Source organism: Oryzias latipes, chromosome 10, assembly GCF_053564925.1.
Source record: "Oryzias latipes strain Hd-rR chromosome 10, Olatipes_Hd-rR_3.1".
Taxonomy (NCBI): domain Eukaryota; kingdom Metazoa; phylum Chordata; class Actinopteri; order Beloniformes; family Adrianichthyidae; genus Oryzias; species Oryzias latipes.
The window spans coordinates 3,448,520-3,464,543 of NC_136246.1; the positions used below are offsets into that span (position 1 = coordinate 3,448,520).

Below are 16,024 nucleotides of genomic sequence, written 5' to 3' on the forward strand. Positions count from 1 at the left end.
TCATTGGCGAGGAACAATACAAAGAGTTGAATGCTGATAGAAATGATGGTCAATTCATGTCATGTTGACGGCAGTGGTTTCATCTGATAGCTGCTGATTTTCTAGTAGGCGAAATCAGTGGATTTTTGTAGCTAATTGTAAAAACTGCACCCCTGTAAGTGCAGCTCTGAAGCGAGTATGCTGTCAGTGCCAAGGCATTGATCAAACGTTTGTGTTTATGTTTGATCCCCACATTTTTGATAGTAGACCCACTTCAATGAAAAATGTGTTTCTGGTGTTTCTAACATGTTCTTGTGGCATTTTTCTGACATATTTCAAGAGACTTAAGCTTAAAACTGCTTTTCTGAATCTTTCTTTTATTCAGATCATTGTGAAAAAGTGCTTTTCCTCTGGAAAATGAGCTTATTTGTGACAGAGAATACATTGGGAAGGCCATAAGGTAAGCGGAAAGGAAAAGGGGGCAGCGTTGCCCTTTACCTATGATCTGCTCTGCAGAAACTACATCATAGAAAACTCCACAGGTTTTTCTATTTTGGCTAAAAAACGGCATAATCATAAACCAAAGACCACTGGAAATGCTGTGAAAATAGATTAGAAGACTACCGGAGTGGAAGCTTGAAGGTTAACTAACAATATATCTTGACTTTATTAACCTGTTTCATTGAATTCAGTGAGGACTGACTGAGCTCTGACTCAGACACATAAACACTTATGCTGAACAAAACATGTTTAACACCTTTAAATCAAGTCATTTACTATTTTATCTCCCTTGCAGTGTTTTTACAACTTCCTCACTTGTGCTACAGTCAAACACTTACAAGCTTTGTTCATTAAAAGTTCAGTAAAACTTTTCTATTACTTGTTTGTGGCTGCTTTTAATCCCTTAGAAAGTTCTACAATGAAAAAAAAAAAATACTTTCATACTTTATCCCACCACATCAATGATACAAAGTGGCTCAAGATTGTTACCATGTTATGCATTCGTCATCAATTCACAGAAAAAGTATGTTTAGGAAACTGTGAGAAAACCCAAAATAGATTGAATAAAGGTTTAATCAAATGCAGTTCTACTTAAGGAAAAACAATCTTATTAAAATTCTGGTTGCTACGGAAACTAAACATGTGGTAGCATAAAAAAAACAAAATAGGGTGAAGTAAGCGCAAATCTTTGAGCACGCATCTCGCTACAGAGGAACAGTTCTCTAATGAGAGCCTTTATCAACAGACTAATCTTCCCTGCTGAGATCTGCTCTGAGACAGGAGCCACCAAATAACACACACAGCAGGTGGGAATCAGCTGATCGCTGCAGTGATCCACTGACAGGTTTGCTCAGGGTTCTTCTCTGATTCTACTGCAATTTCTGTGTCAGAAAGAATGATGAAAAGAATTTAATTCTATTAACAACAGATCATTTTAGGTCCAAATGTAGCCCTGACCCTCTGGATCAACTACACCTATGGACATATGTGTTCATAGTCCTCATGACTTTATTCTCCAGCAATTTGTTTAAAACGTTTAAATTTATAGATCAAAGGCTTATACTTAGTCTGTAAAATGGTGTCTTTTCTTGAGTTTGTCTCCCTGTTCTAGTCTTTTTATACATAGGTTGCACTGTTGTGCATGAGGGAGCTCCATCCACTGCAAACTGCAATGATCATTCCAGTTAGAAGACGGATCATCATGACAGTTCATGCAGCACAGGAACACTACACTGCATTAGAAAAAATACATAAATGTCCATCCTCCATCAGTTTAAAACACACAACCTGCATAAAATGAAGGCCATGTCCAAGAACTCAACACTGAGGCCGATTTACAGCTTTTAATGTGACAGTTAAAGGAAAAGTTAATGGGTAGGTTAAGGGTAAACTGTTCATTACATTAAAATTGGAAAGCCAATTAATTGTGTCATCAAATCTGTAAGAATTTCCTACAGAGGACAACAGTTAAAACAAACACACTAACTGATTTGTGATTTTTTTTTACTGTAAACTGTATATTTGAAGGACCTGAACTGAGATAGGGCCAATCTAATCAACCCAAAACCCACTTAAAAAGATCTTCTCCCTCCCACTGTTTAATAGCCAGACAGCTGTTAAACTTACTTCATTACAACCACCCCATAACTAACCTTAAGCTGATTTGAGTTATTTGCTATTATGATAGTTACATCAACGTTCTCTGTTTTCTTTCAAAATCTTTGGGATTTATGAATTACTTGCTGATTCTTTGAGCATCAAACTCCCTACTGAGAGAAAATGGGAGGCATTTTCTCACCTGTAAGGATCTCCTCTGGTCAAAGTCATGTCAACCGCATCAAAAACAGTCTCAGTTTCAGCCATCAATGTAATCAACAGGCTGATGTGCAGCAGTCCAAACCTTTCTAAATCTACATGTGTGGACGTGCCTGCAGCGTCTGTCTGACACCAAATGTCTACACCTGTGAGGAGAACATGGGAAATTCTGCTCCAGTGATGTGATTATGTGGTTCAATGGACATAAAAGAAAATTAAGTGCGGGGTCTGCTCATGACAAAGTGTTGGACTTACAGCATCAGCCATTAGCATTGCTCATTAGCACCTCAGGATCATGACTGTGTGGTGCACAGATCTCTTCATAAGTCTTAAAACTTATGAATATCCTAAGATCTGTTGAAATATTATAATTTTAACAAATAGGAGGCGCCATTTCTGTCAGCAACAAATGAGTGGACATTAATTCTTCACAAGAAGGTCGTTCTGTTTGGATGATTGACTTAAGTAAACAGCCCCTGCTTGACTTATTAAAATCAAACTGCTTTGATTACTCAGAGTAGTGGTCGTGGGCCCTGAGGAACAGTTGGTACGGGCCGCAGAGAACAGGGTACAACTTATTTGTTTTATATTATATTTAAATAATGATTCTGAGGGATGTTTTATTTTGGAAAACGACTGGATTCTCCCCACCACATCTGTCTTATTCTTGACGCATGTCAAGTCGTTCGGCCACGTGTCAAATATCCATCCACTACCCTGTTAAAGAGTCTACCTTGAAGCAAAATTAGAACAAAGTTAACAACAACAAACACAGTTAGAAATTTTCATCTGGCAGAGAAGATTCACCGAGGAAACAGAAGAAGAGTGTTCCACTTAATAAAAGAAAATCAATCTGCATTTAACATACAAAAACCAGGAGTCTTTACTCCCAATATGGATTTATTGTCTTTGTTCCCACAGATCATAATAATAATGCAGAATATTAAGCAACCGGTTGTCTAATGTTATGTGGATGCTGCTAATAAAGTTGTTCAAACTGTGGATTCACATTTGTTATTATATTTAGAAAATATCTGTTCTACTGACCGTTTTTCTTTTTTTAATTTATCTGTTGCACCTTAAAAGTCAGATGAGGAGGATTTTTTTTAGCCTCCACTTTGAACGGTATGGGTTAAGGGAAAATCTAAATCACATTTTAATGGTTACCACATGAAACCTAGAATACAAATTAAGCTTAAAGCAGCTGTAGATATTTTACAGAGGATGACCATTAATGGTGTGTAGGGAAAAAACATTTCACTTGTGATACTTGTATCGATTTAAAATGCTGACAAGATGATATTTATTGAATTATTTCTGAGCATCTTTCGGCGTCTGACTCTTGTTTTCCACTTAAACCACCGACCAGTAGTTGGCAGCAGAGCACACAGAGCCTCTATGAGCAGCTCTGCACGCACAAAACAAGATCTCAGAGAGAAGCAGCTTGTGTTAAATGCTTAATGTTCAGTCAGTTTTTGCCTGGGATGGGTACCAAACTGAAACTCTGTGCCACGTTGGAGTCAGTACCATATAAAAACGAGGATTTGTGGTCCTTTGTTGTGGGCTCCAGAGGAGAATGAGTGACACTTGATGTATATCGTGATAAATATCAAATTTTCCGACTCTTGCCAATACAACCCCCCTAATGAAAATAAACGTTACCCTCATAAATTAAGGTAAACTGAAAGCTTAAAAAAATAAATCAGAGGCCCACTTCAGCCTCATACAGGCTGGTCCATGAAAATATTGTCTGACATTCAACCTGAAAAAGGTCGGAGACCACTGACTTAGAATATTTCTTCTTTTAAAGATCTTCTCATAGAATTATTTGTAATCTTCACTGGAGGTACATCCTATACGACAGCTTTATAACAAGGCTCCATTTGTTTAGAACTTCATCTTCTCTTGTTGCATCCCCTGCAGAACCTGATGCTTGTTTCTCACATGTTTTAAACCACAGAGAGGTTGGATTACACTGAGCCTTCCTTAATCTTCTCCCCCAGGTCCAAGAGCAGCCTGACTTAACACAAATAGCTTAGTTATAAACCTCAAAGGTAAAAAGAAACAAAAAGAAAAAAAACAATTTCTGCTGCCTATAAAGACAGGTATGTCATACTTACATGTGAGTCAAGTATTTAAGAGGTTCAAACATCCTTCGCTGAATGTTTCCAATTTCTATTCCCTCTATGCTCCTGTCAAACAGAAACAAAATCAAATCAGTCTCAGAATGAGGGCAGGCAAACCTCACAAAAGAGTGTAAAAAAGGAAAGGAAACATTTTCTGGGCCTTCTTTTTATGCCATTCCCTCGTTCTTGTTCCTCTAAAAGAACCACAGATGATGAAAACAAGGATGCAGCACCTGATGCTCCGGATGGAAGCATGAAAAGAGCGATGACCTTATTCCAGTCTGTCAGTATTTGTTTGCTCCCTGGGATCTGCCAAACTCTGTTGTGTTTCTATTGCTGTCTTTATGTGAAACATGCTTGAACAGCTTCTTAAGCTGCTTTCTTTTTCTTTGTGCTTGTGAAACCCACATGATTTCAGTCATGCAGGATTGTGTACTTACAGTGACTTCAATTTATGTAATCGGTCAAAGTGGTCAACTTGGAGCTCCATGATGGGATTGTATGAAATATTCCTGCAAGATGAAAACACAGGAGTTTCAGTAGCATAAACAATCTTCAGAGAAAACGTCAAGAACAGCAGGATCCTGCAGACGGGAGCCGACTGCTGCTCTCCTCGTTTCTGCTGCTGTCACTTGTCCTGCTGCAGATCCAGAACAGCTCTCTGCTTTGTTGGTGTGCTGCAGGCATTTTGTTAAACAACCATCTCCATGTTTCCACAGCACAGAACTAAAGGTGGTTTGTCCTGGTGTGTCCAGTGTCATGAAAACAAGCAGTACTACATCAAGAGTGTTTAGTATGCTGATTCAAAAGTACACATATGATCTCATCCTTCAAAACATCTCCAGAGATTGATCAGACAAACCAAAACGAACAAATAACATATTTGACTAATGAAAAGGAAAAAAGTACCCCCGTTGTTACTTTTCTTTTTTGGTGTTGCCATTATTTTATTGGTGCTCAAAGCGAGCGTGATGGACAGACCGCTTTCTCTGGAGGGACGACTCTATGCAGCAAATCTCCAAGTTCAGGTGGAAATGATGGTGCTTCAGGAGAAACGTTCTGTTTCTCTGGTTTCTTTCTTCATCTTCTTTTCTCAGCCAGCTTCGCGGTCACACACACCAATCAGACAAACGCCTTGATGCGAGGAAACTTTCTGAACCTTTTGCACAAGACAACACGTAAAGTCCAATGTTTTCAAAAGTCAAGAATTTGATTTCACTTGAACTCCAAGGACACAATCCTAAAAAATGCAGTTTTTATTGCAACTGGGTGGATTTTCTTTAAAACTGCAGTGTAGATCAAGAACATGAAGAGAGATCCCCCTCCCCTCAATGACAGAACTACATTTACATCCACTGATACCTTCTAGCTGTTTGAATTTCATTCTAGTTTGTAAATTACAACAGAGAGACCCAAACCCAAAGCAAACAAAAGGAACAAACAGAGAACGCTGTATGGGGCTGTTCTGTTGGAATCAGGCTCAGGGACTTTACTGACTCATCCTGGTCCTCTGGAGCCACAACCCCAGCCCTCCCTGACCAGCTTGCAGCTGATTAATTGACTCAAGTGGTTCCACATCCTGATTGATTAAACCCACCTCAGGTAGGTGCTAATTCCATTTTTAATTCATCCTGGATTTCTTGTTGTGACTCCAGTTGCTTGTTGGTAATATTCAATCATTTCAATGTAAAACAGGTATTACAATAAAAACTTTTCAATAACAATATGTTAAAAATGTAGGGAACCTTTACATTTTTTTGTAAAATTATTCAAGATTTAAGAAAACTATTTCAGCATAAGAAAACATTTGAATACAGAGTTGCAATGTCTTTTCTCTGCAAATATTTCTGATTTCAGGTTATTTTCTGAAATTTGTAATGACGGAAAAGCTAATTTACAGACATGCATTTTTATTTATTGAAGACAGCAGGTGAAGTAACCGGTTATGTGCTTATTTATCATTATACCATGGTCCGGTTGAATACTCGATTCTGATTGGCTGCTGGGTATGCGTTAAAACTTGATCACCGCACGGTGAAAAAAGAAGTTCCGGTCAGCTAGCTTAAATGTTTTGTATCACTGCGCCGGCTTCTTTAAAACAACCTTTTGCTTCATCATTTGGACATAAACAAGCGGTAAGAGATGAACTTTCTCTCTGAACTGATGCTTTATTCAAGCCATCTGGACGATCAGCATAGATATATCGCAGAATCTTGACTGCAGCGGTGGTGCTGCGCGACGCGGACTATATGTTACGTGAGGCGGCGCATCCAAATCGGAAAAAAAAAAACAAGAATTAAGGACTAAAAACTGGTTAATATGTATTTCTTTTGTAAGTGACCATGGTATAAGCGGGTTAATGGCCTTCGAAGTGTGCGTTTATTACTTTTTAACGCACTTCGCGGAAGCAACCGTCCTTCACTTCGATTTGGACGGTTCAGGCTTCCACGGCTTGCATTCAAAAGTAATAACTGCACACTTCGTCGGCCATTAACCCTTAAAACAAACCAAAAAGCTGAGATTGAAATTCTTTAAAATTTTACTTAAAGCAGATCTGCTTTTTCGTGGCTTTTTTTTTGTTGACATGGAAAAAAAAGTCTAAAAGCAGAACTAAACTGTTTGGGTCTGGAGAAAATGTGACTCCAGTAATGAATGTTCGGTTGGTGTTTCTCCTTTGAACTGATGCTGCCAGCAGTAGCAGAGCTGCTGCCCTGAATGTGAGCCACATTACAGCCCCATTACATCACCCCAACAGTTCACACCCCACAGTCCAGTGACTTCCCTACATGCTGGACTGAAGATTTGCTGTGAGAGCTGCTGTTGGTATGGTCGGATGTAGCATCAAATGTGTTTTGCCATCCAGCATTTGTCCCTCCTCATTGAAAAGACGAATGATGTTAGCTACAGATAGACTGCAGGTTGCGGGTTGCAGACTGCGGCGAACGTGCAGGTTTAGTCTAATAAAACCTGACTGGACCTGATGGAGTGGCTGTTTGAAGTTTGTAGGCCAAATATGAACCTAAAAACCAGAGAATGATATGCGAACTCCGTTGTTTGGAGGAAAACACATCCAACCTCTAATTTCTGGTACAGTTGACAGTTTTGTGGCAGAAGCCAAATTTAGCCCAGCAGCTGGTGTGCCTCCCTGCACAAATGTCTCTGTGTTTGTGTGACAGGAACTCACAGCTGAAGCAAATCCTCCAGTAAGATGAAAAGTTTTCTGGGAATGGCCACCAGTCTGTTGTTGGACAGGTCCCTGCACAGACACACACATCAGATTCAAAAAGCAACTCTCCACAACCAGCAAAGAATGAGCAGATGGATTTGCCCATTTTTCTAACAACAAAACACCCTCCTTTAAAAAAAAATGTCCTTAAAGCCTACAACTGTGGTTATTACTTGTAATTTATGAAGAAATGTCTGGGAAACAATTCCCTTAAGTTTGTTTTTCCTCTCCAGGAAAATCTTCATTTACATTTCTTTTGTGTGAAATTTAAAAAAATTGTCTATTGGACTTTTTTTTTTAACTTCTCATTACTTTTTAAAATATTGTTTTGATTGATTTAGGAAATGTAGTATTCTTTCTATCCGTTTTGCTGGTTTGTCCGTCATTAAAGTTCCTTTTTTTTATCATTTTCTTGTCTTTAAACCCATTTTTGACCTGAATCAGGTAGGTCTTTCTAGCAGTGCTGAACAGTTTCAGACAAATTTGTTTAAAGCAAGTTACTTGAAGGTTTCAGAAATGGCTTCTTTATTTCCTTTAGCCATCTGTGAGCCTTCACATATGCATTTTCCCAGGAAATGCAATTCTCTCCATTTTTGTCGGCCCTGAGGTCTCCATCCCTCTTTTCCTCATCAGTTTAATCATCTTTCCTGCCTTTGAGTCCTCTCACCAGCAGCATCAGCAGCAGCTGCTGCATTATCTTTTATCTGAAAAAACCCCCACACATGATAATGTCCTTCTCACAGAAATAGCTGATCATATAATGTTAAGGATCATGACTAAAAACATAACGTATTTTTCTCTTAAGTAACTGTATTTTCATTTTTATGTGATCCTTTATAAATATTTATAAAAAACGTTGCCAAAACCAGACAGCTGTGATTATTAATGACAGGGATTTGGGTTATGCACATGTGGACTATACCTGTAGACTTTAATCACTGCAAATTAAACTATAAAAAAAACAAAGATCCTAAAAACAGAGTTTGGTGGTAAACCTGAAATTGTTTGTGATGGAGATCCAAACTCTAAAATGCATGAAGACTGAGTACTTTGGATAAGCTTATGAAAAGTACATATTTTACTTCAACATGCTGCTCTTGTCACTGGGGGGTGACATTAAATTAATCTTTGGAAAGACTCGCTTTAACAGCTGAGGCTCGCAGACGCAGTCCTGAGGAAGGAGGATGGTGGTCTTCATCGCAAAGCTGGTGAACACTCAAGTTAATCCTGTCAAACTGCCGGTTAAATGACAATGCCCACCACCCCCATTGACCCACACCAGGAGGAAAAATGATGGTGGAAAAGATTTAAACATGCAATACGGAGATCCACTGAGACAAAGCAGCTTAAGAAGTGAAAGCCTGCGGTGGCAGAAGCAGCAGCTGATCGTCTGGTTAATGAAGCTGCCGGATTTCAAAAAGAAACTGTCACAGAAACATCTGAGGTGATCTAATGGATCTTAATCAGAGCGATCTGACTGTGTGTTTGGCAGCAGTCTGAAGCTGATAGAAAGAGGTCCACAAGAGGTCAAGCTCTGCAAATGTAAGTCCATGTCTTCATTACATTTTTTTTTACAACAGGAAATGTTGTTTTACAGTGATGAGAGCAGAGAGTTGCACAAAAACCTCCTCACAGCCGTCACACACATCACTCCCTCACACACAAAACCTAAGCTTGAGGAGAAAATGACGGCTGTGCTTGTTGCTGTTGCTAATCGATGATCAAAGTGGTGGGTGGGTGGGTGGGGTGCAGCCACGGGATGGCGGTGTGGAGGATGACTCTGGTGGTGAGGAAGATGAAGAGAGCGGGGCAGAAAACCAATTGGTGGAAGCTGAAAAGGAAGAGTGCTGTTTGGTTTATAGGGAGGAGTTGAAACAGACGTTGGGAGATCAGGAGGTTCTTCCAGATGACTGGAGAACTACAGCTACAGACTGGGAGGAAGGTAGTTCATGTTACATCTGGAATGAGGAGAGCAGATCAGGAGACTTGGTGGTGGAATGAAGAAGTTCAGGAGTCTATTCAGGTGAAAAGGTTAGAGAAGAAAAAAGTGATGATGGACAGCGATGGAAATGCATTGAGAGGTTCCAGAAGTTTGATGGGAAGATGGAAGGAGAATGTAGAGCTGATGGATGAGGAAAATGTTAGAGAGCACAGGGGAGAAGAGGTGGATGTCGTGGAGCAGGATTCGTAGAATAAAGTGAGGAAGACATTGAAGAGGATGACAAGTGGAAAATCAGTTGGCCCGCACAACATACCTGTGAAGGTCTGAAAGAGTTTAGCAGAGGTAGAGTAGAGTTTCTGATTGGGCTGTTGAACAGGAAGTGAAAGGAAGTTTGAAGATGCAATGGTGACCATTGCTAATAGAGGAAATTAGATGTACAAAGAGCTGATGAAGTTCACAATGAAGTCATAGGAAAGAGTAGTGGAAGTGAGACTGAGGTCAGAGGTTAACATTTGTGAGCAACAGTTTATTTTCATGCAGAGAAAGAGAACCACTGATGGAATATTTGCTTTGAAGGACCAAACATGCAGTCATCTGTCATGAAATAAAAAATAAAAAACGTTTCTGTTGTCTTTCAGCTCTCACCATTCACACCTGTATTCAAATATATAGGTACTGCCATTTGTTTAGATGTAGTTTAACATTTAACAATAGCAGAGTTTTGTCTTTATTTATGTTTTACACTGGGATAATAGCTGCCAGTGGGTTCGATGTCGTCATCTGGAGGTAAAATTAAGGCAGAAAACACGTAAAAGTGACCTTGAAATCAGAGCAAAAAACCTTAACCGAGCCTGCGTTTTGTTCAAACCCATTCCTGCCACTCTTTTGGAAATTCCCTCACTGAATTCCTGAGATGCTGCTTTAACAAAGAGGTGAAAGCCTCCAGCAAATGCCTCTAGTCACATTTTGTTGTTGGCTGAGACATTAAATGTTCACAGGTTCTTGGCGGCGAAACCATACAAACTCCTGAGGATTTTATCAGCTTTCAACAGACAACAGAAAAGCAGCTGAACTCAAAGCAGCACAAAGTGGAAGGACGACTTCAAAAGCTCAGGGAAAGATAAAGCATGTCAGAAAGGAAGATCTCCAAGTATCTGTTGCCGTCTTCAACATTTGTGGTTAAAAGTCATGTCAGACCGTAAACACTGCCACTGTGCAGCCCAACAAAGTCAAAATTCACACAGAATCATCAATGACATAACCAAAATTCAAGATGCAAAACTGTACGGTATTGTAAACTTGGAGATCTTGTTTCAGATTTTACAACTAAGTTCCATCTTTTCTCAAATTTGTGGCATCGATAATTTGTAAAGTCCTTGTGCCAGAAAGTGTCACGCTTCTGAACCGACACCAGTCAGGGTGTTAATACACACGATTTAATCATAATGATCAAAAGTCTTGAAAAAAAACAAATCATCACCTCCTCCCATAGTAACTAGCCAGCTGGTCTGAAGGAGAACGAGACGAGGATCCTTCAAGGAAAGAGCCGCTCATAGCTGTCATTATGAAGCAGGTGTCAATTCATCCTAAATGGGATTTTCATTAGATGGAATTTAGACAATCCCCTATGTCTGAGCATGGACCAGGAAGGACCAGATCAGGTGCTGCAGTATCTGAAGTCACATCTTCATCTTCAAAATGAGCAACATCTTTTGTTCTCTCAATGTGCAGATGGTGTGGTTTTAAATTCTGTCAGCAAAAACAGTAAAACACTTACAACTCTCCGAGCTTCCTGAGGACAGAGAATGCCTGCTCGTGTATATAGTTGATCCTGTTTCGCTGCAAAACCCTGGAGAAAGTGAATACAAGAAAAACAGACAGTTATGCAGCTCCCCTTTCACCTTCTTAATCCTATTTAATGAACTGCCAGCACTCAGAGCAGCAGCTGCAATCAATTTTTACCAAACCTCTGAGCCTCAGCCAGACGTAAATATTTAAAAGCATAAACTTTGCCATGAATTAAATTATGTAAATGTGTACTTACAGAACTGTCAACATGCTGCAAGAGTGAAAGGAGACATTTCCAATCGCCTCAATGAGATTTCCTTCCAAATCCCTGCAAGAGCAAATGATAAAACACAGGAACGGGCGCACTGAGGGCATGCACTTTTAAAGGCATACAGACAGATTCACTAATCAAAGACTCGTCACCACTTTGGCAGGACAAACTAAGACTTTACGAACTTACAGCCAGTTCAGCCGAGGCATTTCTTGACAGATGTCTGCCAGCTTGGTCAGAGAGTTGTTCAACAAGACCCTGTCAGTCAGTCAGGCAAAGCAAAACAGGATGTTGTGCTGTCTTAGCAGATCAATAAAGGCTCTTAATTGCTGCTGTTACAAGGAGGTAAACAAGGTCCAAACTCACAGCAGAACCAGAGAGTTCAGTCCTGAAAATGTCATGGCAGATATCTGATGGATGTTGTTGTTTTCTAGGATCCTGCAGAAAAAATCCCCAGAATTAGTGACTCAAAATAGCTGATGAAGCGAATTCAACTGGAATGGGTTAGCGCTGCATGCATAATAAGGAGAGAATGCAGTGAAGGCATACAGCCACTCCAGTTTGTGCAGGTCCCTGAACACGCCAGGCTTCAGCACAGTTATCTTGTTGTAACTCAGATATCTAAAAGAAAGTAAACAAACATTAAAAAGATTACTGTGAGGAAGAAAAGGACATTTCGTACACTAACATAAGTATAACAGCAGAATTCATGATGCAGTTGAACATCGAGAATGTTACAGTGGTAGCAGGTTGAACTGTAGGTGATGTATTTAAGCTTCATCAGCATTGTGGGAGTTGGAGGTTGTAGGGCACAACTCCCTCTGTACAGAAGGAAGCAGCTCTGTCTTCTATAGGAGGTTTTCACGGTTTCATGTTACAGTTATGGGATACAGCATCACTCCTTAATCCTGCATGATGTAAAATGGAAACATATCCATTCATTTAGCTTTTTTCCCCCTTTCCTTTAAATCGTATTCACAGATGCCCATGTGCGTGGCTGTCTGCGGGCAAAAGATAGACATACCAGCAGGTGTTACACAGGTGACCTGCACACAAATTCAGGGTTGTAGACTGTGAAAATGTTTGTGTCCTTTTTTTCTATGGGCATGCTGTAGGGGACAGGTTGTAATAAACACGAAAAAAATATGCAAGGGTAGGTAAGAGTAGCTGTTTGGATTTGTCATTTTTCCCCCCCAAAAAAAAGAAAAAAAGAAAAGAAAAAATCCTTGGGATTGTGCCAGGAGTCCGTTAGTGCTGTTTAAGTTATACGTGCATCCTTGAGCCTGACTGGTAGGAATGAAGAAATTAGACAGAGTGTAGTTTGTGTGGACATCCCATGGTCACATATATCAAGTGCACACCCGCTGGGTGTGATATCCATGTGTGGTCAGTAAGGAGCCAGTCCTAGCACCTTACTAAGGACTAGAAAGCAGCGTAAGAACAGCTCACAAAAGTGTTACTCATATATCATAAGTGTGTGTAACTTACACTATCCTTACAAATACTTCACCCTCCCCTTAAAACACGCACAACAAGCGTATGTTTCATATTCATAGCGTCCCTTGAGGTAGCCGTATGAGCATCAACCAGACAAGACAGTCAAGATGAAGCCGCTCCTCTGTGTAACACTCCACAGGCCCGGAAACCCAAAAACCTGCAGCATCCGCACGGGGTCGACCGAACACTGTGACTGAGGTTTTGAATCTTGTTTTCAAGTTCTGTTTGATTTTCATATTTTGTGTTTTATTCCCACTTAGGTCATTCCATTGGATAATCATCCACAGCTTTTTTACTCCAGGTACAGTCACATCACTTGGTCAGTTTTAGGTCATCTGTTCTTGCTTCTCAGGTTTCATGGTTCTGTCATGTTCAGGTCTACTTGATTAATTTTTCATTTCCATCACAAGCCTGGTCTTATGCAATTTTTTGTATATATAAATATATATATAAAAATAAATAAATAAAAAAACGCCCCTCTCACCCTTCTGCGGGTGGTTTCTCCTCCAAGCTCGGGTCCTCTACCAGAGGCCTGGGAGCTTGAGGGTCCTGCAGTATCTTAGCTGTTCCTAGCAATGCGCTTTTCTGGACTGAGAGTCTGGATCTGGAAGTCCCACAGGATCTTTGCCCTCTCATTCTCTACCACCTTCGGAGGTGTTTCCCATTTTGACCTTGGGGTTTCCAGTTCATATTCTGCACACATGTTCCTGTATATTATTCCAGCCACTTGATTGTGGCGCTCCATGTATGCTTTCCTTGCCAGCATCTTACACCCTGCATTTTTGTGCTGAATTGTTTCAGGCGCCTCTTTGCACACCCTACACCTTGGGTCTTGTCTGGTGTGGTAGATCTGAGCCTCTATTGCTCTGGTGCTCAGGGCTTGTTCTTGGGCTGCCAGGATGAGCGCTTCGGTGCTGTCCTGTAGGCCAGCCCTTTCTAGCCATTGGTAGGACTTCTTGATATCAGCCACTTCAGTTATGGTGCGGTGGTACATCCCATGCAGGGAGTTTGTCCTCCCATGAGGATCTGTCCTCCAGCGCCGCATCCTCTGCTTTACACTGCCTGAGACATTCACTGAGCACACTGTCAGTTGGGGCTTTGAGCTTGATGTATTCATGCATCTTGGATGTTTCATCCTGGATAGTGGCTTCTACACTCACTAGTCCTCGGCCTTCTTCCTTGCGGCTAGCATACAGTCTCAGAGTGCTGGATTTGGGATGGAACCCTCCATGCATGGTGAGGAGCTTTTGTGTTTTAACATCCGTGGTCTGTATTTTTTCCTTTGGCCATCTTATTATTCCTGCAGGGTATCTGATAACTGGCAGTGCGTAGCTGTTTATTGCCCGGGTCTTATTTTTGCCATTGAGCTGGCTTCTCAGGACTTGCCTTACTCATTGGAGGTATTTAGCTGTTGCAGCTTTCCTTGTTGCCTGCTCCAGGTTGCCATTTGCCTGCGGAATTCCAAGGTACTGGTAACTGTCCTCAATGTCTGCTATTGTTCCTTCTGGGAGTGAGACCCCTCCTGTGTGGACTACCTTGCCTCTCTTTGTCACCATCCGGTTGCATTTCTCGAGCCCGAATGACATCCCAATGTCAGTACTGTAGATCTTGGTGGTGTGGATCAGGGAGTCAATGTCACGCTCGCTCTTAGCATATAGCTTGATGTCATCCATGTAGAGGAGGTGACTGATGTTGGCCCCATTTCTAAGTCGGTATCCATAGCCAGTCTTTTTGATTATTTGGCTGAGGGGGTTCAGACCTATACAGAACAGCAGTGGGGACAGAGCATCACCTTGGTATATCCCACATTTGATGGACACTTGTGCAAGTGGCTTCCCATTGGCTCAAGGGTGGTTTTCCACAGCTTCATTGAGTTTCCTATGAAGGCTCTTAGAGTCCTGTTGTTGTTGTACAGCTCCAAGCATTCAGTGATCCATGTGTGTGGCATTGAGTCATAGGCCTTCTTGTAATCAATCCAGACTGTGCACAGGTTGGTGTGTCGTGACCTGCAGTCTTGAGCGACTGTTCTGTTGACCAGGAGTTGGTGTTTGGCTCCTCTGGAGTCTCTACCAATGCCCTTCTGTGTGTTACTCATGAATCGATCCATGTGGCTATTTATCTTGGTTGCAATGATGCCTGACATGAGCTTCCATGTTGTGGAGAGACAGGTTATTGGCCGGTAGTTGGATGGGACTGCACCCTTCGCCCTTCCGTTAGCAGCTGGTTCATTCGTGCTGCCAGGCGCTCGTGGAGTGCGGTAAGCTTCTTTAGCCAGTAGGCATGTATCATGTCAGGGCCCGGTGCTGTCCAGTTCTTCATACCTGAGACTCTTTCTTGGATGTCTGCCACTGTGATGGTTACTGGATTCTGTTCAGGGAGATTGCTATGTTCTTTTCTCAGAAACGAACATAGCATAGTTCTTTTGCTGTCTCTTTCTCCCATATACCTTTTCAGTACTGTTCAGTTTCTAGCCTTGGTGGGTCTGCTCAGCTGTTTTGACCCTGCCACTGAGCGTACACTTTTGCAGGTTGAGTTGCGAACAGCCTGTTTATTCGTCTGGCTTCATTGTCTCTTGTGTACCTCTTTAGGCGGCTGCTCAAGGCTAGGAGCCTTTGTTTGGCAGTTGCAGTTTGGCAGTTGGTAACCGTTGCTTCCATGGTGGGTACTGTTTTCTTCCATGGTTGCTCTTGTAGCCAAGCAGCTCAAGGCTGCTCAAGGCTAGGAGCCTTTGTTTGGCAGTTTCCAGTGCTTCAGGTATGGGCATCTGGCTGTATCTCTTAGGTACTTGCTTTCTCATTGTACCTCTTTGAGCCTCTGTCAGCTTACTCACATCCTTCCGAGTTGCCTTTATTTTGGCTTCTAACCGTTGATTCCATGGT

General features: G+C 41.3%; 1 protein-coding gene across 1 annotated transcript in view; it reads right to left on the bottom strand.

Annotated features, from left to right (window-relative positions):
• The window catches only part of rxfp1 (relaxin family peptide receptor 1), a 159,205-nt gene that overhangs the window by 14,243 nt on the left and 128,938 nt on the right, over positions 1-16,024 (bottom strand). Inside the window, exons 7-14 of the mRNA XM_011473132.4 lie at positions 12,198-12,269; positions 12,015-12,086; positions 11,838-11,906; positions 11,634-11,705; positions 11,367-11,438; positions 7,606-7,677; positions 4,862-4,933; positions 4,416-4,487 (exon numbers count right to left, since the gene is read on the bottom strand). Coding sequence (XP_011471434.1) covers positions 4,416-4,487; positions 4,862-4,933; positions 7,606-7,677; positions 11,367-11,438; positions 11,634-11,705; positions 11,838-11,906; positions 12,015-12,086; positions 12,198-12,269 — 573 coding nt within the window. The remainder of the gene's footprint in view (positions 1-4,415; positions 4,488-4,861; positions 4,934-7,605; positions 7,678-11,366; positions 11,439-11,633; positions 11,706-11,837; positions 11,907-12,014; positions 12,087-12,197; positions 12,270-16,024) is intronic.